Source organism: Pelodiscus sinensis, chromosome 4 (genome assembly GCF_049634645.1).
Source record: "Pelodiscus sinensis isolate JC-2024 chromosome 4, ASM4963464v1, whole genome shotgun sequence".
Lineage (NCBI taxonomy): Eukaryota > Metazoa > Chordata > Testudines > Trionychidae > Pelodiscus > Pelodiscus sinensis.
The window spans coordinates 76,679,816-76,701,750 of record NC_134714.1 but is presented as its reverse complement, the minus strand read 5'-3'; the positions used below and the strand labels follow the sequence as shown (position 1 = coordinate 76,701,750).

Here is a 21,935-nt window from a genome sequence, read left to right as displayed (position 1 = left end):
TATCAGGAAGAAGGTGTGGGGGGACAAATGCTATAACTAGATAATAGGAGGGAAATGTGGAGGGGCCCCAATGGAGGAACAAACTAGATGACAAACGACCTGCAAGTATTATGATTGAGGAACCCCATGGGACAAGGTTAATATTCTATCCTGTATTGGTACACCCACATAGAGGCTACATTGGGAATTACTATGTTCACCCTTGTCTGTAACTAAGTTGCTGTACCTAATTTATTTGCTTCCTTTTCTTCTTTGCAGCCCAAGTAAAGAATGCTTTCATCTGAACTGAAACAAAAGACAGGACTATGCAGCACTTTAAAGACTAACAAGATGGTTTCTTAGGTATTGGTTCACTTTTTTTTTATTGTATCACTTTGGTATATATGGTTGTGCCAATTTTCTTCCACATATTGATCTGAGGAAGTGGGTCTGGCCCACGAAAGCTCATCACCTAATAAACCATCTTGTTAGTCTTTAAAGTGCTGCATAGTCCTGTCTTTTGTTTCAGCCAGACCAGACTAACAAGGCTGCATCTCCATCATTCATCTGAACTGTGCGTGAGAGTGCTTATTGGGACCTCTCCAATATAGAATGAATGAATGCAGATCGCACTCTGCATTAGCATGGTCCTAATTTGGTTTTCCACGGCATTCCTGAAACCCCATTTGGTTACTTGCTGCTTGGTAGACAACAGTCAGACAGGATGCCTCTACTGATCTTGTTCATGAGTGCAAAGATTAAGTAGGTTCTCTTGAAGGACTTCTCTGGTACTGAAGATTAAATTAGAATAGTGGGACTACTCTGACTTCTGAGTGGGATTCTTAAGTACTCACCACTGGCCTCAGTCTGCATCCCAATGAAGTTTTCACATTAATGATGAGGATTTTGAAAAGACACCAATGACTTTCATTTGACTTTAATTAGTAGATGGGTGACACCTCAGGCCTTTTGTGCCTGTGAAAATTTCCCCAACTTCAACAGGAGTTAGGAAACTGGGAATGCTTCTATGGTGCATCTGCTGAGGTAGGACTGACCAGATTTCAGCCATGAAAGCGCAGCCTAGGCTTTCCTGGAAATCAGAGCATGTTTAATAACCAGCTTACTGACTGCTGACCATGCACTGAACAAAGAGAGGGTTTTCTTTTTGCACCACTACAAAAAATATTTTGGAGGCTTCTAGGGGGAAAATCGTGAAGTGTAACTATTCTCTTTTCCTATAAAAAGATACATTATAAGTTATTAAATGGCTTTGAGAACAACAGGCATAAATGCATGTCTCACTTCATGCCAAGAGCCAGCCCATGCTCATAATGCACAATCTAACGCTCTACCTTATTTTTAATTGGAAAATTATATTTTCTAATAAAAAGAAGCTGTCCACAATGTATTTCTAAGGCATGATTAAATGTCTCATGCATTTAAAGTCACTCATACATAATAACACCACTCAATGCGCAGTGTGAATGGAGCATTTTCCAAGAACTTAATGACAGCCTTACAGTTAATATTCACAGCAATCAACTCTCCCAGTTATTTATTAATCCCTAGAGGCACCTCTGTGCTCCAGTCATTATTGTGTACAAATCATGACAATACTATGGCCAACCCTGCAGTCCTCGCTCATATAAGTAAAGGCTGCAAAAATATAGGTTGTACCTCCCTGAACAGGCACCCTGAGGACCTGACTGGGCCTGAACCAGGGAATCGGCCAGACCAGAGGAGGTCAATGTTAGCCTCTCTTCTACCACTGACCCCTGTGGCCGCCAGGATGCACTCCCCACCCTACCGCCGACCACAAGACTCCACAGCCACCTTGCCTCTTCCCTGAATACACGCCCCACCCCGCCCCGCCCCAGGCCCTGCCCGGTCAATGTCAGCCCCTCAGCTGGCACCGTAGGAAGAAGTGCTTGGGGGGAGTCAGGGTGGATGTGGAGCCCCAGGAGCACAACAGAAACATTCTCTCTGATGTATGGCTCAAGATTCTCTGAGCATTTCTTGCCCCCTAAATATCCCCCTTTGACACTGGTCTTTGCACTGTTCTTTTATAACTACACAGGCTTCTTTTTTTAAACAGTGTTTGAAGAAAAAATGACACAAGGGCATTCCCCACTTGCTCTCCTCCCCACTGTCTCTTTTTTCAAACCAATGAAACAACTTTGTAACTCTCATGGGGCACCTTTATACTTAGTGCAAGATTGATGCTCCCAAGCATTTGATGTAGCGGATCTAGTATGGAACACTGAGGGCAGTCCCCACTGGCGTAAGATACTCCTCTTTTTGTGAGGAGTAGGGAAAGTTGACAGGAGCATTTGTCCCGTCAGCCTCCCGCTGTGAGGATGCCACCAACACTTGGTTTAAGGTAAGCCGACTCCAGCTACACATTTTGCATAGCTGGAGGTATGTACCTTAAGCCCACCTTCCTAGTCTAGTATAAACCAGGCCTAGAAGACCTTTCCTAAATGTCTTACAGCTGAGATGACTGGCTTCTATCTGAAGACATTCACCTTGCCCCACAAAATAACAGAAACAGCAAACTGAATAATTGGAAACGCTTTATTTTTTTAAGATAAAAAGTTAACAGCCTGTGTTAAGGACTAAAAGATATAGATCCTTTTCAAATGGGTGGTGGTGAGCCCTAAAATGCGGCTTGCCCTAAAGTTCCAATTATTTTGTTAGCCAGATGCCTTCCCATGTCTGTGCCTTTGGCAACATAAATTTGATACATAAATGTTGGCCTCAATTTGGTTTCTGTTTCTATTTTTCATTAGAGCCTTCTGCCACTCTTTCATCTCATCCCTAATATTTCATGCTTAGCAAGAACTGTCAGCCACGTGTCTTACAAAATCTGTTTCATGGAACAAGAAAGCTCCAGCAGCCTGAAAGCCTGTGTCACAACTTTAATACATATGAAACAAAAGCTTTTCCAAAGGTATTTAAATGTTTCATTATTCTGAAGAACTGATATCAGTTTATTTTGATACCAGGCAAACTTTGAGCTGATTGTTCTTGCCAGGCCACCAGACAACCAATATCTTTTTCACAAATATAACTCTGGAAAATAGTTTAAAGGGGCCCAATCCTATTCTCAATTAAATCAGTGGGGAAGAATCTCAATTACTTCAGTAGAAGAAGGATCAAGCCCATGCTATGTAAGGCTGATGCTCCATGATCCTGCTGGTACCAATCCATACCAATGAAGGACAATGCTAAGTGGCATGGATAGAGAACTGCATTGTAACTCAGGAGACCTGGAATCTATTCCTGGCTCTGTCACTGGTCTCCTAGGTGACCCTGGGCAAGTCACTTTGCCATTCCATACCTCCGTTTTCTCATCTGTAAAATGGGGGTAATGATACCGACCTCTCTTTGTGAAGCACTTTGAGATGTGCTGATTAAAAGTACTATGAGAGCTATGTATTCTTGCTATACTGTAGAGCACAGCAACTCAGAACTCCGTGGAAGCAATGAAGATGGCCTAGCCCTATGACACACAAACAAGCAGTTCCAATTCAACCCTATCCACACAAATATGCACACAAGTTTGTTCACTGATATTTTCTGGGGGCCACTGTTAGCCCCTTGATTTCAAGACGAAAAGCTATTCAGCTCAAATGAACAAATAAGCAATCAAGTGTAATTTCAACAGATACAGACCTTCCATCTCTACAGGTAGTATTCTCCAGCCCAAAATAGCCAACCAGTAGCACTCTTTCCTTCCACAAACCAAAGGTGAGGCATTTGGGTCAGTTGTGAAGATCAGAAACGTTTTTGTTGCCAAAGCCTTTCCAGGGCTTTTGGAATATATAATACTAAGCATTTCATTTGATGAAATGTTCACAAAAGCCATGAGATGCTAGATTCATAATTGGAAAGGAAGCAAAAGTCACAGGGAAGAAAAAAACCCAAGCAACCCAGGTCAGTAGATAATGCATGCTGCAAACAGACTACAAGATATGCTATCATATCTGTAATGAGGCTATACCATATACATTGGGGATTGATTTTAACATTACAGAAGTAGCCTGGGGCATACTCCCTCCAGGTAAGTGAGATTTACTCTTGATTTGTATATACTAGCTAGAGCTGTGCATAGCTTCCTTACCACATGCATCTCAGTAACTAGCCTCTCCTGAAGCATTTGCAGTAGAGATTATAAATAAGTCATTTAAAAACACTCCATCATAAATTGGATAAAGCCCAAAGAAACTACATTTTGTAGACAAATCTTTTGGCTAAATTCCTTTGTCAGTGATCTGAAATCAAACTGTTTGTCCTTTGTAAAGGAGATGAAGGTGGGGGGTTGGGTGGAAGGAGGACGGACCACAGTCCAGCCAGTGGGTGGATAGGTCTGCCTTCCCGCCGGCAAAGCAGTAATTGACTCATTATTCACAGCCACATTTCTTGACCTGCCAAGACCCAAATGTGCAACACTGGCCTTTATTAGCATGTCACAGAGGCCCAAAATATAGGACACAAACACAATAAAAAGTAGCAGAGCAGGATGCCTGAAATTATACGGGGATTCAGTTATTTGACTTGCACAAAGTTTTCTAACCTCAATTTTACTTTTCAGAATTTTCACTGTCAACATCTTAAAGCAACTAATAATGAAACAACAAACAGGCATGGGTGAGTGAGAAAGTGAATAGGAACCTCTAAGGAGGTCCTGATAAGTCTATGGGGGAAGGTATGAAATTGCCTACAGTAGCACATGGCCCAGATAGGACTGCTATTAGTAAATATCTCCAACAGCCAGAGATCGGACGCGAGGTTAGTTTACTATAGAAAATTTTTGGGCAGGTGATTGGCTTTTGGGTCTTGCCCACATGCTCAAGTCTAACTGATGGCCATATTTTGGGCTGGGTCAGAATTTTCCCCAGGTCACACAGGTAGAGACCCTGTGGGATTCCTGCACCATAGGGCATGGGTCACTTGCTAGTTTGGCCCAGAGTAAATGGTAAATTCTCTATTTCATGAAGTCTTTACATTGAGGATATAAGTAACTCAGCAGATGTTATGACCAATAGGAGTGGGTAGATGAGGTTCTGTGGCCGGAGATGATCAGAAGTTAGACTATGATGATCCTGTCTGGCCTTGGAGTCAATAGGACTCTTAGGAAGAGCCTCTGAGAAGTAGTACCAGGCTTTGTCTACACATCAGTATCAGAGAAGTGTATCCCATTTGATGTGCTGTCCAGAGCTGTCCTACCCATAGGACAGTTTGGGGTTGCTGCCCAGGCCCCAAGCTTTGGGGGATCCCATGGCAGCTGCCTTAACCATCCTATGGATGGGACCCACGGGGCTGAGGGCAGTCCAGAAGATAACCTGGAGAAATTGGCACAGGCCCCTCAGATAATCATTTTTCATCTCCACCTTTCATCTTCAGTTCACCATATTCTTCATTTTTCAATTAATGAGGTCAAACTGCTCTCTGGTGCAACAGTCAATATTCTGAAATGTCTCCACCAAAGTCAGAGGAGACACTCTGGATTTAATTGAGAGCAGAATTTGGTGCTTTATTTTACAATTTTATTTTGTTGTTTTTGTTTGTTTGTTTTTTGTTTGGGGTTTGTTTTTGTTTTTTTGAAGAAGAAAGTTCTGCTCCGATTTATATCCTTGCACAATTTCCTGGCTTTCAGAAGGTTTTCATGGGGTTGAAAGTTAATGTAGGGTTTGGACAACTTTGTGTTTCAAAGAAAAGGACCAAATGTTCCCACCAGTCTGAATTTGATATTAGGGATTCAGAAAGGTTAATACTCAATAGTAATTAAATGGCCAAATATTGAAGGCCTTATTCAAGCAAAACTCTCATTGATTTCAATGACACTGACTCCCACTGTGACCTTGAGAAAATCAGAGAAACTTCTCTAACACAGTTTCCCCATTTCTAACAGAGGGATAAGAGTACGCACTGGTTGACATGTAAAAGTTAATGACTGCAACACAACTGAAGTTATGAAATGTTAAGATCAGAGGTGAAAGTAAGTACGTGCGCCATGGTGCACAGAGCTGGCAAGAGCTGGCTGAGCTGCAGCAAAAGCCAGCAGGGAGCTATTTAAAAAGATAGCAGGAACCTGGGTTGCAATAGGACAGTACCTGTAAGAAATGTTACGTTATATTCACCGTTGTTTAACATTCTAAATTCCTAGACTATTCCTCTCTGTATCATATATTATGTCTTCTATCACAAGGATATTTATGGGTCTGATTCTTCTCTCACATATCAATTTTACAACAGTGTGCCTCCTCTGATTTCAGTGGAGTTATTCCCAATTTATACTGTTCAGAGTGAGAGGAGAATCGGGTCTTATAGTTCTCTCCCTCACTTTCCTGCAGTCTTATCCACTAGCCCAGGGCTATTCGACACGCCGCCCATTTGTTTGTGGCCCACAGTGCAGTTCGGTTTTACACGGGGCTCAACACATGGCTCGCGGGTGGGATCCTTTGAACGTAGCCACCACTAGGAACACGCTCCACAATGTAGAGTCAATATAACAGTCTTCTATTAATATGCGTTTTAGTAGTTAAATTCCTGGACTGTCATTGCTTATTAAATGTGCTGTCATATGGGTGGAAATTGGGGAAATATTGCATTTTACTAATATCAGCAGAACTGACTTAAATGGGGTCTGCGTGTTGTGTAGTCTTGCCTTAATCTTTGTATTCATGCCCACCTGTGTGAAAGAAGTTATTTGCATATATATTTGCATGTACATGCAACCACACTTAAGTTGCGGTCCTTGGCATGTGCTGTGAGTATCATTGTGGCCCCTGGGCCTTCCAAAGTTGAGTAGCCCTGCACTAGATCCTGATAAACAGCAAAGATAGGTTAGCTATAGTTTTTCATTAAAAGTTCTACTACAGTGAACCCTCGTTTATCGCGGTAGATAGGTTCCAAACCCGACCGCGATAGTTGAAAATCCGCGAAGTAGGGACATGTATATTTAACATGTATACAGCGAGCCCTCGCTACTTCGCGGTTCGACCATCGCGGATTCACGTATATACATAATATAATGAAAAAAGTCCGCGAAGTCGTGAATCCGCGATGGTCGAACCGCGAAGTAGCGAGGGCTCACTGTATAGCTGAGAAGGGGCCGATTCTCCGTTCACTTATGCTAGTTTTACATTGGTGTAACTCCACTGTCCCAGTCCCTTAGCTAATCAGTGCTCCATGAATCTGGGCAATTGATTTAATTGGAATTACCTCTGATTTACATTGGTGTGAATAAAGAATCAAATCTTAATTATTACATTTTGATTGTTCTGATTGTTTATATTTAGTTCTTTCCTTTTGAGAATCTTTGTCTTATTTGTTTATCATCCTGCAATAACAAAATGATTGCTGCTGGCAGGTACAATTCAACAACTACTGGCATACCTTATTTTAGTGTACTTTTACTTCCCTGCTCTAAATTTGCAGAAGCCTAACTATTCTCTTACTGTAACAGTGTTTCTCCTTTGTCCTTGTTGTAAGCTAAATACAATAGTTAAAAAGTTATTCTTTGCCTATGCTTTGCTTTACATGTTCTCAATGTCTGGAGATTAACATTTCCTGTTTGGGCCACTTTTTTGCCCATCTGACCATTTTTTAAAAAATATATATTTTTCTTCCACGGTTCAGCAATGATGTTGCTAAAAACTTTCCATATTTGAATATGCACCCATTCAGTTGAAACACAAGGCACACGATCACCTGACCATTTCAGCTTCCTCAATGTGCAAGATCCTACCTTTTCCAACACAGAAAGAAACATCTGTGCCACAACAATGGCCAAAAATAATTCTATAAAGAGTCAAAACATCCAAGACAAAAATATAAGGTCAGAACCCCAGCTGATGTACATCAGTCTAGGTCCTCTATGGATGGGATTAAATCAATTTATGTCAGTTAAAGAACTGACCTATACAGAGTAAAAGCAGTAGATTACATTATGTAATTCTGGCTAAAATGTTGAGTGACCATGTGGGAAAAAACAAAACAAAACAGGAGCAACTTCCTAAAGGCATATTTTGTACGATTTGCACTAGACTTGATTGCCTGGTTCCCATATAGTGTGATCTTACCATTGCTTGACCTGATCACAGGAACTACAACATATCAGGAGTGGACAAGCTATGGGTAATTAATTAATTCCTTCTAAAAACACACAATAAGAGGGGCATTCTGTAGGGAAAACTGGACAAATCTGGCAGTGAGCATCAAGGAGGCTCTCAGAAGAGGATGGCAGACACCCATGGGTAATTAATTCTCATGAACTTGACTGAAGTGAGCTACACTTTAGACCTTTATTTCTAACTTCCTAACTGTCAGGTTGGTTAAACACTGGAATAAATTGCCTAGGGAGGCTATGGAATCTCCATCACTGGAGATATTTAAGAGCAGGTTAGATAGACATCTATCAGGGATGGTCTAGAAGATGCTTGGTCCTGCCATGAGGGCAGGGGACTGGACTTGATGACCTCTCGAGGTCCCTTCCAGTTCTAGTGTTCTATGATTCTATCTTGACTGAGGGAAAGCCTGGTGTATTTGTCTCTGGCTCATAAAGGCATTCATTCCATTAACTTTTTGGTTTTATAACAAAGCCTACCATAAGCTTTTAAGCTCTACCTGGAAAGTAAAAATACTTCCTTACTTCCCCAACACAATTCCTAGCTACTACATTTATATATGCTGGGAAATTCCAAGGAGAGAGAGAGAGATACAATATAAATGGCTGGATGTGACCCTAATAATATTCAAATAAGAACAGAGACGGGTTGAAAAGTTGTATGTAATGCTCATAAAGGTGGAATTCAATAAACTGGCAGATATCTCAGTTGGTTTCATTAAGCAGGGCAAGTATTATTGAAATTGGCAACTATTGTTGTTTAAATGGCCCAATCACCTGATATTAATTGTTCCATACATTTTATTTCTCCCATTTTATTTCTTTACTGTAATAGAAAATATGATACAAATGGGGAACAGGATAAAAAAGATTTTCAGAAGTGATTAGTGATGTGGAATTCATCAATTCTGAGGTGTCCAATTTGAGACACCCTGGCTTCTGTGTCTGTTGATTACTTCTGCACAAGATGGGGATGTAGACTTCTTGTATTATGTTCTTGGTTCATAATCCACTGAACTACTATATGATTTTGAACAAATCTGTTTACCATGTGTAAAAGGGAACTATAATATTTCCCTACCTCAGCAGGGTGTTTTGAGGCTTAGTTAATTGATGTGTATGAAATATTTTGGTATCACTGGTGGAAGAGTGCACTATCAGACCAAATCATTGTTACATACTGCGTATTACTATTTCATAAATAGGCATACTACACTATCATACAATGTATAAAACATTAGAAAGAGATTTAGAACAAAATATTCAAACCCAAAATCTTCTTTCTGGAAATAGGAAAACCTCAGTTATACAACCAAGATAGTAACATTTTATCTTTTACAATTTAAAACAAAATAATAACTTCTTTTAATGTGCTTGATTAGAAATCCAAACAACTGCAAGAAACAATTGCTAGCATAGCACCTTTTAGAGGCAACAGTCACCACACTAAATCTGCCCCAACCCCCTTTCCAAATTTGGGCTGCTAACTTCCCCACTATGAGTCTCAGTTTCCCTTTTTGTAAAGTAGAGATAATGATATACACCTTCCCTTGGTAAATATTTGCCATCTATGGATGAAAATCATTCAGAGAATGGATGAGCTGTTATTATTCTACTGTAATATGAATCTGTAACAGCCCATTGTATCCATATAGCTGTTTTTTAACTTCAGAGCTCTAGCTGATTTTTGCACCATGATGAAAGGAAGTTACATAGAGATGGGCAGTGAATTTATAATCAATAGGAAATTGCAAACCTTTTTTCTCTCCACCAATTATTTTCCAGTGATCCAGCAAAACACACCAATAAAAAACTGAATTGAGGTTGTTTCCCTATTTCATGCCCTGCTTAAGCTCCCTGGGGATGACAGATTAATTTAATTAGTTTTATTGAACTGCCTAGTTGCTTTTATTGGCAAATCCACTCATACGAGGCCTACTACAAATTTCTCTTGGGGTTAACACCATCCTATTGGTCCATTTTTTAAATTAAAGTAAATTTATTGCTATCCCTTGTGTTATTTTCAGCTGTGCTTCATGCTGTTAAACTCACATGTGTAAAATGCCTTCATATCCACTTATGCTGAAGTTTAAATTTGTTGTGTTTTCTTAAACGTGGTTAACGAAAAAAAGGAAGCAGACAGCTATTGCTAAATGGAGTGTGAACTAACTACACCACTCAACGTTCCCTGGGGAATTAAATTAACCTGATCACAACAACAAAGAAAATGCCTTTTAAATGCCACCTGGAAGCACAAAACTGGTCAGTCAGTTTCCAATTTCCTCTGCTGGCCAGCCAGCCTGCTGCTGGGTGAAACAGTATCAAAATAATAGTGTTGAGGGTCAAGGTGAATGAGGTAATATTTTTATTGGACCAACTTCTACTGATAAAAAGGGAGACAAACGTCTCTGTCACCAACAGAATTTAGACCAAAAGATATTACCTCACTGGCTACAACACCTCTGAATACAGCATTGACAATGTAACTAGACACACAAAAAAGACAATTTTCTTAATGTGTCTGATCAAATATCCAAGATCCAAACTAAGCTCTGAGATGTGAACTACAGACTATATAATATAGACTATATAATATAAGAGTAGGGGATAAGCAGCCCGCAGACCAGATCTAGTCCACCAGGGTTAGTCCCGGCAGCCTGCCAGAGATTTTATTTACCTGCACGTCCACTGGTACAGCCGTTTGCAGCTCCAAATGGCCCCAATTCACTCTTCCCGGCCAGTGGGAGCGCCGGGAAGTACTGCAGTCCACACAACCACTTTCTGCAGCTCCCGCTGGCCAGGAACAGCGAACTGCAGTCAACAGGACATGCAAATTACTGTACCTACAGATGTACAGGTAAATAAAATGTACAGCAGCCCGAGAGGAGGGCTAATCCTGGCAAACTGCATCTGACCCATCAGCTGCTTATTGGCTATCCCTGATATAATAGCTGTAATGCAGTGAATTTAAACACAGGACCCAAAAAACCTCAAAGAAAATTCAGACCATACTTTTACTACTGACAGTCTTTTCTATGTAACAGGCCAATCCAGATGCTAGATCAAAACATCTCCACATTTTTAGAAGGGTGATTTAAAATCCAGATGCAAATTTTGCAGCTTGGACCATTTCTAATTTTTCTCTACATTTCTGTGGAAGGGAGGAAGAAGATATTTTATGCTCTAGTGAACTTCCCATTCCACTCTGAAGTTAGAAAAACAAGCAGATGCTGTCTTATTATTTTGTACTAGCAAATTTCAAAACATGTTTTTAGAGCTGGAAGAGACAGTTAAAATATGTGACTTTTTTGCTGAAATTCAAAAAGATCTGAAGCATAAATCAGCTCTATTGAATGGTCAGTACTGCAAATATCATTCATCTTCCCAACCTCAATAAAGCTGTGCCATCAGTTCTATTGTAAACCCACTTTCCTCAGGCTTCTAACTCAGGCCCTTATCCTGCAACTGGATTTCTGTACCATGCAGAGTTCCACAGACATCAAGGGGATTTCACCGAGCCATGAAGGTCCATCAAAATGGGTCCAATCTTACAATCAGCATATTGTTAATATTTGCTATTCACTGAAACTTAACCTAGAAAGGTAATGTAGCCTGAAAGTAAATGTTTGTTATTTGTGTCTATTTCATCCTTTTTATATTAAAAATTTAAAGGAGCATACGAACCAAAAGCAAACCCTAGCACAATAAGTTACAATGAAACTGGGAAAAATATAAACACATATGTTAAAAGAAATAAGATCTATAAAAGAATGCTTCTTTCCACTGTTTTTATTACAGCTTTATCCAAATCCTATTAAATAAACCAGCAGTCTGATTCTGCCCAAGCTGAAGTTCTGAATACCCTACAAGGAAAATGCAAGAGTTTCTTTCTTCCAGAAACAAATTATAACCACTAGACTGCATTGCCTGCCTGATGGTCCATCATTGCCCATGCTTTCCTGTAGATGAAGGAGACTCCAAGGACAGTATTGAAAGGGAAACTATAGGACTTACTGGGGTTAAAATTTAGCCCTCAAGTGTCCACCCACTACAGGGTCAATAAAAATTATTACAATCTCTACCAATTATGCCTGGAGTGTTGCCATGTTTTGTCAATTTTTTCAATGATAATATATTAAAAACATCTGGGTCTTCTTTTGCAGGAGTGTACACTTTTAAAGTACTGAGTTCACTCTTTTTTCAGAGTTGGTAGACAAGAGGCATAATCCTTACTAATAAATTAATTTCTTGAACCCTGTCATAGGTAGTAAGCAAACTTCAGTGATTGGACTCATAAGGGCATAAGATCAGCCGCACTGGATCAGATCAAAGGTCCATCTAGCCCAGTATTATGTCTTCTGACAGTGGTCAATGCCAGGTGCCCCAGAGGAAATTAACAGAAAGGTAATCATCATGGCTACGTCTACACTGGCCCCTTCTTCGGAAGGGGCATGCTAATTTTGAACTTGGGAATAGGGAAATCCGCGGGGGATTTAAATAAACATGGCCGCCGCTTTTTTTCCGGCTTGGGGAAAAGCCGAAAAAAAGCGTCTAGACTGGCGCGATCCTCCGGAATAAAGCCCTTTTCCGGAGGATCTCTTATTCCTACTTTGAAGAATAATTCCTACCATGAATTTATCTAGTTCTTTTTTGAACCCTGTTAAAGTCAGAACATCTTCTGGCAAGGAGTTCCACACGGTAAATATGTGTTATGTGAAGAAATACTTTGTTTTGAACCTGCTACCTAGTGAGTTCATTTTGGTGACCCTTAGTTCTAGTGTTATGGAAAGGAGTAAATAACTCTTCTTTAGTCACATTCTCGATACTAGTCACGGTGTTAGAGCCTTCTATTATATCCCCCTTAGTGGTCTCTTTTCCAAGATGAAAAGTCCCACTATTATTAATCTCTCCTCATATGAAAGCCATTCCATTGATGTGATCATTTTGTTGCCCTTTTCTGAACTTTTTCCAGTACCAAGGTATCTTTTTTGAGATAAGCTGACCACATCTGCATGCATTATTCAAGATGTGGGCAGACCATGGATTTATATAGAGGCAATAAGATATTCTCTGTCTTATTCTCTATCCCTTTTTTAAATGATTCCTAGCATTTTGTTTGCTTTTTTTTATTGCTGTTGCACAACAGAGCGGATGTTTTCAGAGAACTGAGCACAATGACTCCAAAATCTCTCATGAGTGGTAACAGCTAATTTAGTCCACATCATTTTATACTTATAGTACGAGATTATGTTTTCCAAGATGCAGTACTATGCATTCATCAACATTTAATTTTATCTGCCATTTTGTTGCCCAGTCAACTAGTTTTATGATATTCTTCTGAAGCTCTTCACAGTCTGCTTTGGACTTAACTATCTTGAGCAGTTTTGTATAATCTGCAAATTTTGCCAATTCACCGTTTATCCTTTCTTCCAGATCATTTATGAATATGTTGAATAAGACTGGTTCCGGTACAGCTGCCTGGGAGATATCCTCTCCATTCTGAAAACTGACCATTTATTCCTTTTCTTTGTTTCCTATCTTTTTAAGCAGTTACAAATCCATGAGAGGATCTTCTCTCTTATCCCATGACAGCTTACTTTGCTTAAGAGCCTTTGCTGAGGGATCTTGTCCAAGGCTTTCTGGAAATCTAAGCACACTGTATCCTCTAGATTCCCCTTGTCCACATGCTTTTTGATCCCATCAAATTGTTCTTCAGGTTGCACCTCTCTAAAATAGAACTCTCTGGTTCAGCAATATCCGTGGTCCAACAGGACCATAGATGTTCCAGGATCAGAGAGTCCCAGGGGAGGGCTGGCAGCTAAGGGTTGGCAGGGCAGTGGGCAGCCAACAATAGGGCTATCCAGCCAAGAGCCTGGTGCACAGCAGTAGGGTTGTCCCACGGGACCAGAAGCTCAGTATGCGGCAGAGGGGCTGCCCTGCAGGACCAGGAAGCCCAGTGGACTGGCACAAAGGGAGGGCTGGTGTGAGGAGGGGGACTTGGCTGGGAGACCAGCAGCCAGCCAAGGCTGGGGAAGGTCAGTACCTGGAGGGCCAGAAATTACCTCCTCTAGTCCAGCAAAATCCCTTATCTGGGACAGGTCAGGTCCCACGGCTGCCAGGCTAGGGAGATCCAACCTGTAGTAGATTGGTCAGAAATGATTTCCCTTTATAAAAACCATGTTGGCTCTTCCCCCAACAAACCACATTCAAATAGGTGTCTGACAATTCTGCTCTTTGCTACAGTTTCCACCGGTTTGCCCAGTATTAAAGTTAGACTTACTGGCATATAATTGCCAATAGGATCACCATCAGAACCCTTTTTAAAAACTGCTGTCACATTAACTATCTTCCAGCCATATGGTACAGAAGATGATTTAAAGGATAGGTTAGAAACCACAGTTAGTAGATCTGCAATTTCACATTTGAGTTCTTTCAGAATTCTTGGGTGAATGCCATCTGGTCGTGGTGATTAGTTATTGTTTCATTTACCGAACTGTGTTTTAACAGAGACCCATAGTCCACATTAAAAACGTGGGTATGCCTACAGATCTGAGTTTGCACACATAAGGGCATATATATATTGGCTGAGTATGCATATAGGTATTTAGAGGTCTAAAAATGTATCTGAAATTACTGCATCACAGACAAAGCTTGGCATTTGCATGCATATATGCCTGGTGTGTAAAAGTATAATCTTGTTTACAATGCATGTACATTTAATCATGCAAACTAATGTGCAAAACGTTAGCAGTCTTTTTTTTTCAACTCTGTCCCTACAAGGATCTTGAATTTGTGCTGACCTAGAAGTGAAAATCTCTGTCTATCCAGATAGACCTTGAGCTTGCCCTTTAAAATTATTTTCATTAAAATCCAAATGGTTCTTTTTTTTCTTGATATTTGAGTGCCAAAGAAAGAAAACAGAAATGCAATAGTTTAAAATGCATTTTTGCACTGTTCCAGCTCTTAAGGCTTTTGTGCTTTAAGTGGATTTTTTGCAGGTCATTAGTTTATAATGTGAACCAGTGCCTTTGGGTATTCTGAAAAGGGAAAGAAAAAAAAAGCAACCCAAGTTATTTTGTTTAGAAGTGCACTTTCCTATGCTGGTATAATCATTTATTTCAGCTAGAACTTCAAATATGTTTTATATACGCATTTGGAGCCAAATGTTGTGTTGAGAGTCAAGGTGAATGAAGAACATACTGTGGTTTTCTGCAAGCTGTATAACGATATGCACCCTGCATCTGGATCTGAGCTCTCTCCAGAACAACAGCTGTACATCAAGAAGTTTGTTTCAGACCAGATCCTAGTATTAACCCTCTATTTGATCTTCCAATGTCTCACCTTCTCTCTGGTTTTCTAGGAGGGTGAAAGCTGTCATGGGAGCACTGCTGAAACAGTTTCCACTCCCCCGACTGCTTTTCTGCTCCAGTGCCTATGAATAACACTCAGTTCTGCCTGACAGACAAGGACAGAGCAGGAGTGCCAATCAATGGAGCATGCCCCATGGTGTAATTGGAAAATACTCTGCTTCTGGAATAAGATGAAGGTATCATTCTTAATAAAAAGCTGTGGCCAAGAGCAATGTAATTGGAGAATATTAAATTGTCATGCTCATTTTGTAAGGCTGGTTTAAAGAACCCCTGGGTGCACTTTTTACCAGTGATGAACCTGAACAATAGTTTGAATCCAGATCTGATCTTTGCTAGAGTCTGTGGAAGTTTGGATCTCAGAGACTGTTTCAGCTTCACTTGCTAGGCTTACTTTGTTCAGAAAGCATGGCTGTCCGAAAGAAACAATTTAGTCTTTAATTTGCGACAGGGCCTTCCTTCACTTTCATCAAATCCTTCCTTTGCAATTGTTGAGCTAAGTTATCCATGTGACCAGCACAATGCATTATATAGATTGCAGAGCACCTGTAAACAGCACTTATATAACACGCCAATTAGAATGTATGAATAACACAAGCCTGAGTAAGGAAATTTTTAGTAAAAAAAACAGTAAGTCCCAGAAAGGTCACCAAATAATATAGTTTGTTCTACAACATACACAAGAGCATAGTGAAAGTGCTGAAAGGTGAGAGCCAGTGGGTGAGGGTTTGAACAGAGAGTCCATCACGCATTCACATTACAGCAGCAGTTCTTGTACCGCAAAGCTGGCCCACTTCCCCACTCCTGGAACTGCAACTTGTCTCTCGGGGTCATGGTACAACTCAGTTTCCCACACACACATACCCTACCATACATGGAGATGGAGCAGCATAAAGGCTGAACTTGCAACTCCGTACACCACTTTGCAATGCAATTTGATTTTGGGGCCTAATCAAATGTGTTTTTAACAGCCAGTTCCAAGATTTCACAAACTTTATTCAAAATCGTGGTTTCCATGGCCTCTAATCTCTGTGACAAAACCAAAGCCCTAACTGTGAGTAGGGGTGCAATAGTACAGTTGATTAACTGATTAACCAATAAGCAAAAGCTTATAGGTTAATGCTATAGACTACATGCATTTCCCCCTACCCCTTTCGACTAATTTTTTTAGCAGGCTGGCCAGCAGACCTGGCTCAGTTCCAGCTTGACTGGGTCCAGGACCTACCCCCTGCTGCAGCTCTGGATTTAAAGTGTATCAGGAGCTGGGCGGGCAAGCAGCCTGGCTCAGTTCCGGCTCACGCCTGGTCCGGGAGCTCAGACACTCACTCCGGACAGAGCCTGCTGCCACCCCACTCTGCTGCCTCTGTACCAGTGGCAACAGCACAGGGCAACAAGCATCCAGTCCATGAGGGGAGCTGGTTTTTAAACTAGCTTCCCTCACGGACCAGCTCCCACCTGGCACCCCATGCTGCTGCCTCTGACACAGAGGCAGCAGTGCAAAGTGGCAAAGGGCTCCTCGGAAGTGGGGCCAGATTGCACTGGCTGCCAGCCCCACCTGGGGACTATAGAATAGTTGAATAACTAATAAGAACTCATGAGGTTAATCAACTTTTCAGTTAACTAATATTTAACATCCATAACCATGAGCCACAAGGCATCATATCTTCCTTTCTTTCTTGGATTCAAACTTTTGGTCCCCTTCTTATTAAAGTGATAAACTCAAGACAGGTATTAAATCACCCTATCAAATCAAATTAAGGTGGTAAGAACAAAGTTGTCATGTCTCTGGGGTTAACCCTTTCCAGGCAATGTAATTAACTAAATGGCTGAGCCGTCTAGAAAAGGATAGTATCTCTCCCATCAATCACAAATGGTTGACTATTTTTATTAGCATTGTTCCTGAGGCGCTGATCAAATCAGTCAGTCTAAACAACCAGCAATTGAATTCAGTGAAATGTGCTCTACTGTGCAGTCAAATTTTTCAAGCAAGGGGAAACTAAATCCACATTCAAGCACCTAAATAATAATGGTCTGATTTCAGAGATGCTGAAACCCCACTGCCAATAACATCAGCCAGGGATGAAAATTCTAGCCTGCACGCATCCAAATGTACCCTGCAATCTTCCACCTTCCACTGAACTGCATACTCAACAAAGATTCAGAACTTCATATATAATGTACACATAACATTATGTCAAGTTCAAGGGAAGTACAATTGTGGATAGCAGTGAATTCCAGTGGGCTGGCTCCAACTACTGTATCTTAAGAACACAAAAACCTTGCCAACCTATTTTCATTCCACTCGTACCTGGAGACCCCTGCCAAGACTGAGACCTCATTGCTCTAGGCACTGTACATACAGAGAGTGTAATCTAAATAGACAAGACAAACAAAAGAAGGCACAGGAAATAAATGCACAGAGAGTTGAAGTGACATGCCCAAGGTCACAAAGCAGGTCAGTAGCAGAACCAGGAAAGCCTCCCCCCCCCCCCCCAAGTATCCCATCTCCCAAAAGAGTTCTATTCACAAGACAACACTGCCTCTCTTTATGCACTCTTCCTTTTTCAATGTAATTTACTATAAGAAATTCTAGAAACTGACATACCTTTAGAAAGGTAACTGAATGTGCTGAGAAATTCTTCATACGTTTGCTCCTGGCTATTAATAAACTGATCGAGGACACTGTTGTTTGACGGTTGCTTTTCCATCATCCACGATGGTCAAACAGGCATATCTGTTCTAACAGTATTCCTCTGCAATGAAAAAAGAAAGAACCCTATATAATAACAAAGGCAGAAAACAAATCCGAGGATCTTTTAACTTCAGAGGGAGTTTCTGCGGTTAGCATAGGGCAACTGAGTGCTGGAATTCAGAAAATCAGCTATTTTTCTCCTATAAGTAGTGATTCCTTCACTGGGGCTCTTAGGAGGAATAAGGGAAGGCATTTGTAGAATTAGGGCCATAGTTATTTCAGATACATTTAGGTGAAAAATAGTGACCTATTTGAATCCTAGGAGAAAGGTTGTATCCACAGAACAGGCACTAAGTGAGCAGCACAACAGTTCTTGTGCCCCCCAGAATATCCTATCAAACTACTTGCACCCTGTTCAGGGTGGACTATGTCTAAGTAGTTCAGTTCAGTCACAATGACTGACCCAGCTTTGCTTTCTTTGCTGAGGGGGTGCCACTTAGCACTACTTTGTGGGTACTGGATTTTATAATAGCGTTTCCTGTACACAGGGAACTTGGGCTGAATCCACCAGCTAATTTCACAGGTGCATTGTGTGCTATATTCTCAAGTCCACTAAAACCCAAGCTTTGGGAGTAGCGTTGCCAGGTGTCCGGTATTGACCCGGACAGTCTGGTATTTTTGCCTCCTGTCTGGTAAAAAAAATTCAGAAAATCCCGGACACCTAAAATGTCCAGTATTTTCTGATTTTTGGAGGCGAAAATCCTGGGTGCTTACAACTCTTGGGTTCCTTTTGTTTTTTGTTTTTTTTTTTTTTGCTCAACAACTTTGGTCTCCCCCTTTTTTTTCCCTCAACAGAATTTTTTCCCAGTGGTTTTTTCTTGGAGGGGCGGGAGGACGGGGGGGGGGGGGTTTGGTACTTTTGGTTAAACCATCTGGCAACCCTATTTGGGAGAATGTGATCTTGCAGTATTATTTTTTATATTCAAGTGGAACACAAAGGCCCCAATCAGCTCAAGAGACACTGTGCCAGGCATAGAGGCATAGAAGAAGGCATCAAAAAAGTGCCAAGAGCTCACCGCTACTGAGAATGTTCTGCCTTGTCTCCAGGATTTTAACACAGTGGCTACTCAGCTACAGTATTTCAGCTGAGCCTGATTCTTTCAAGAGGGCACAGGGAAAATGGTGGCCCCTGAGATATTTGCAATCAACTACATCAAAGTTAATGCTGTACTGTGCTTCAAAGTACTATGCATTATTAGTATGGGGATTCTGTACAGGTACAATCAGATTATCTAAAAGAGAAACTCCAGGCTAGCATGCACACAGACATGCATAATTTGTGTGCATCACTGCAGTCTCACACTCAGTTGGTCATGTGGGACTACACAATGCATACACAACTTTATAATTGTGTATGCATATTAAGGATGCAATTATGCACACAAAAATTCACGCTGCCCACAGTTTCTCACCTTTTGGAAATGCAATCTTTAATTGAAAGGAAATAACTCATTAGAAGTACATTAGAGGTAAAATTCTGTTCCACTGAAGTCAATAGCAACATTACTAGTGATTTCAGTGGGGCAAAGCTTAGTTATCCCTTTATTTTGGATTGCAGTTAAAGCAGAATGAACTCAGGACGTCCAAACCACAGCATCAAAATAAACCATGAATGCTAATTCTGTCCTGCTGTTGCTTGTCACAGGAGGTGATTGTTCTGAAGTTTAAAATAAACCAAAACACATTCAGCCCAAAACACAGAACTTTAAGTTTCATTAAAAACAAGCTAATATTAACCACTCTAGGGACCAGTAGATAATTATTTACCAGACGGACAACGTGGTTTATGCAAATACTAGTGGTTTTCAGGAGGAAGCAATGGGTTTTTTTTAATTTTTTCATCGCTGTTCAGTTATTAGAGTCAAAACAACAGTGAATTTCACTGTGAGTAAAACTAAGACTTATAAGGATTTATGAAAGAACCTCATTTGTTAATTTAAGATCTAAATAAGAATGACAACAATGCCCTTCTGCAGAACCTGTTAGCTAAGGATTTTGAAGTGCTTTACAAACATGAATGAATTCAGCTCACGATCCTCCTGGATGGTAGGTGCCAAAACATATATTTCCCCTTTACAAATGATATAACTGAGGCACAGAGAGTTAAAGTGATTTGCCAGGGAGTTAGTGGCAGTGCTGGGAATGCAGCCAAGATCTCCTAATGATCCTTTCCTCTGTGATGTGCTAAGTATTTTACACCAGTGGTTCCCAAAAGGGGGCAACTGTAGCCCTCTTAGTTTGGTAAAAAGTTAAATCAGTGTCTATCAGTGACTTCCCCATCCCACAGGTTCTACAACCACCCTTCCTTAATGATCAGCTTGAGTCCCAACCTTTGTGCTGGCTCTTTGATCAAGGCCATTCCCCATCTTGCTAACTTGTGTACTACCTAGCTTTTAACAAACTTTGAAAGGCTCTAAATCCTGAAACTGGAGCAGTCTCAGCTCACTGTAGGTGCAGACATCTCGTGATGAATACAGACAGGGCAACACCAGGTGACACACCAGGATTTGCCACAAAAAGCCAAGACTTAGTTTTATCATTAAGGTTGAAGGGAAGAAGCAATGTTGGCCTCTAGGGGTATGTCTAGACTACAGGGATTTTTCAAAAAAACGTGGCCTTTTTTCGAAAAATCTTTACCTGTGTCTAGACTGCTGCCGCGTTCTTTCGAAAGTAAATCAAAAGAATGTGGCAGTTTTTTCAACCACGGAAAACCAGTTTTATGAGGAAGAATGCCTTTTTTTGAAAGTGCTCTTTCAAAAAAAGGCGCTGGGTAATGTAAAGTGTGCTTTTTCGAAAGAGAGCATCCAGGCTGCCTGAGTGCTCTCTTTCGAAAAAGCGGCTTCCTTTTTCAAAAGTACTGATTGTAGTCTAGACATTCTTTTTCGAAAGAGGCTTTTTCGAAAGTATCTTTTGAAATAGCCTCTTTCAAAAGAGGCTTGCAGTCTAGACGTAGCCTAGGTGAGAATGTCCAGTAAAATACCAGGGGTAAAGTCTGCACCCCTAACCTCTTCAAGAACAACTCCTGGATATTGTGGGGAGAGGGGGCCATCTACCATATTGTGTCTTAAATCTTTCCATTTTCCTCCAAAGAGTAGTAATCCCAAATTACTAACCACGCTGCATTCCTAGTTTCATTTCACTGAGCCTATAGATTTCCCATCAACCCAAGAGTATATTACATACATGCATTATAGGGAGAAAACCCACTGGTTCTATTGCTTCTGTTTCAAGAGAGAAATTTTCTCACTGGTTTTCCAGGCTTGCCAAAGGTTGCTTTCTCAAGTTTTGAAAGTTTCTATGCAAAAGAGTGGACCAACTTCTGCTCTCAGTTACAGCAAATGTAACTGTGGAATCAGTGGAGCTGCTCTAGATTAACACCAGTGTAAATGAGACCAGAGTTTGTTCTTAACCTATGCTGATGGGTGAAAAATAATTCATCATTGCTAAAGAAATAAAATAAGTACTGTAATTTGTAGAATTCATAGGGTGCATTTCCTTTATTTTTGAAAACCACAAAAGTGCATTACAGAACAAAATAATTAGTCATTAATTTGATAAATCCTGACATGAGAGATAATAAATTACATGGAGGTAGGTTTTTTATCACCCATATGTATATTTTTCCCATGTTGATGTGTATTAGAGTTTTGCTCTTTTAAAAAACAAGAGTAAGAAATCCAACTATATAGGCCCAAGATGTAGTGTT

The 21,935-nt window shown here is 40.7% G+C and overlaps 1 protein-coding gene across 3 annotated transcripts in view; it reads right to left on the bottom strand.

Moving 5' to 3' along the window:
- IFTAP (intraflagellar transport associated protein) overlaps window positions 1–21,935 on the bottom strand; it is a 68,514-nt gene that overhangs the window by 29,840 nt on the left and 16,739 nt on the right. For all 3 annotated transcript variants that reach the window (XM_075927510.1, XM_075927507.1, XM_075927509.1), the window contains one exon: window positions 18,083–18,230. In XM_075927510.1, coding sequence (XP_075783625.1) covers window positions 18,083–18,188 — 106 coding nt within the window. In that variant the 5' untranslated portion in view covers window positions 18,189–18,230. The remainder of the gene's footprint in view (window positions 1–18,082; window positions 18,231–21,935) is intronic.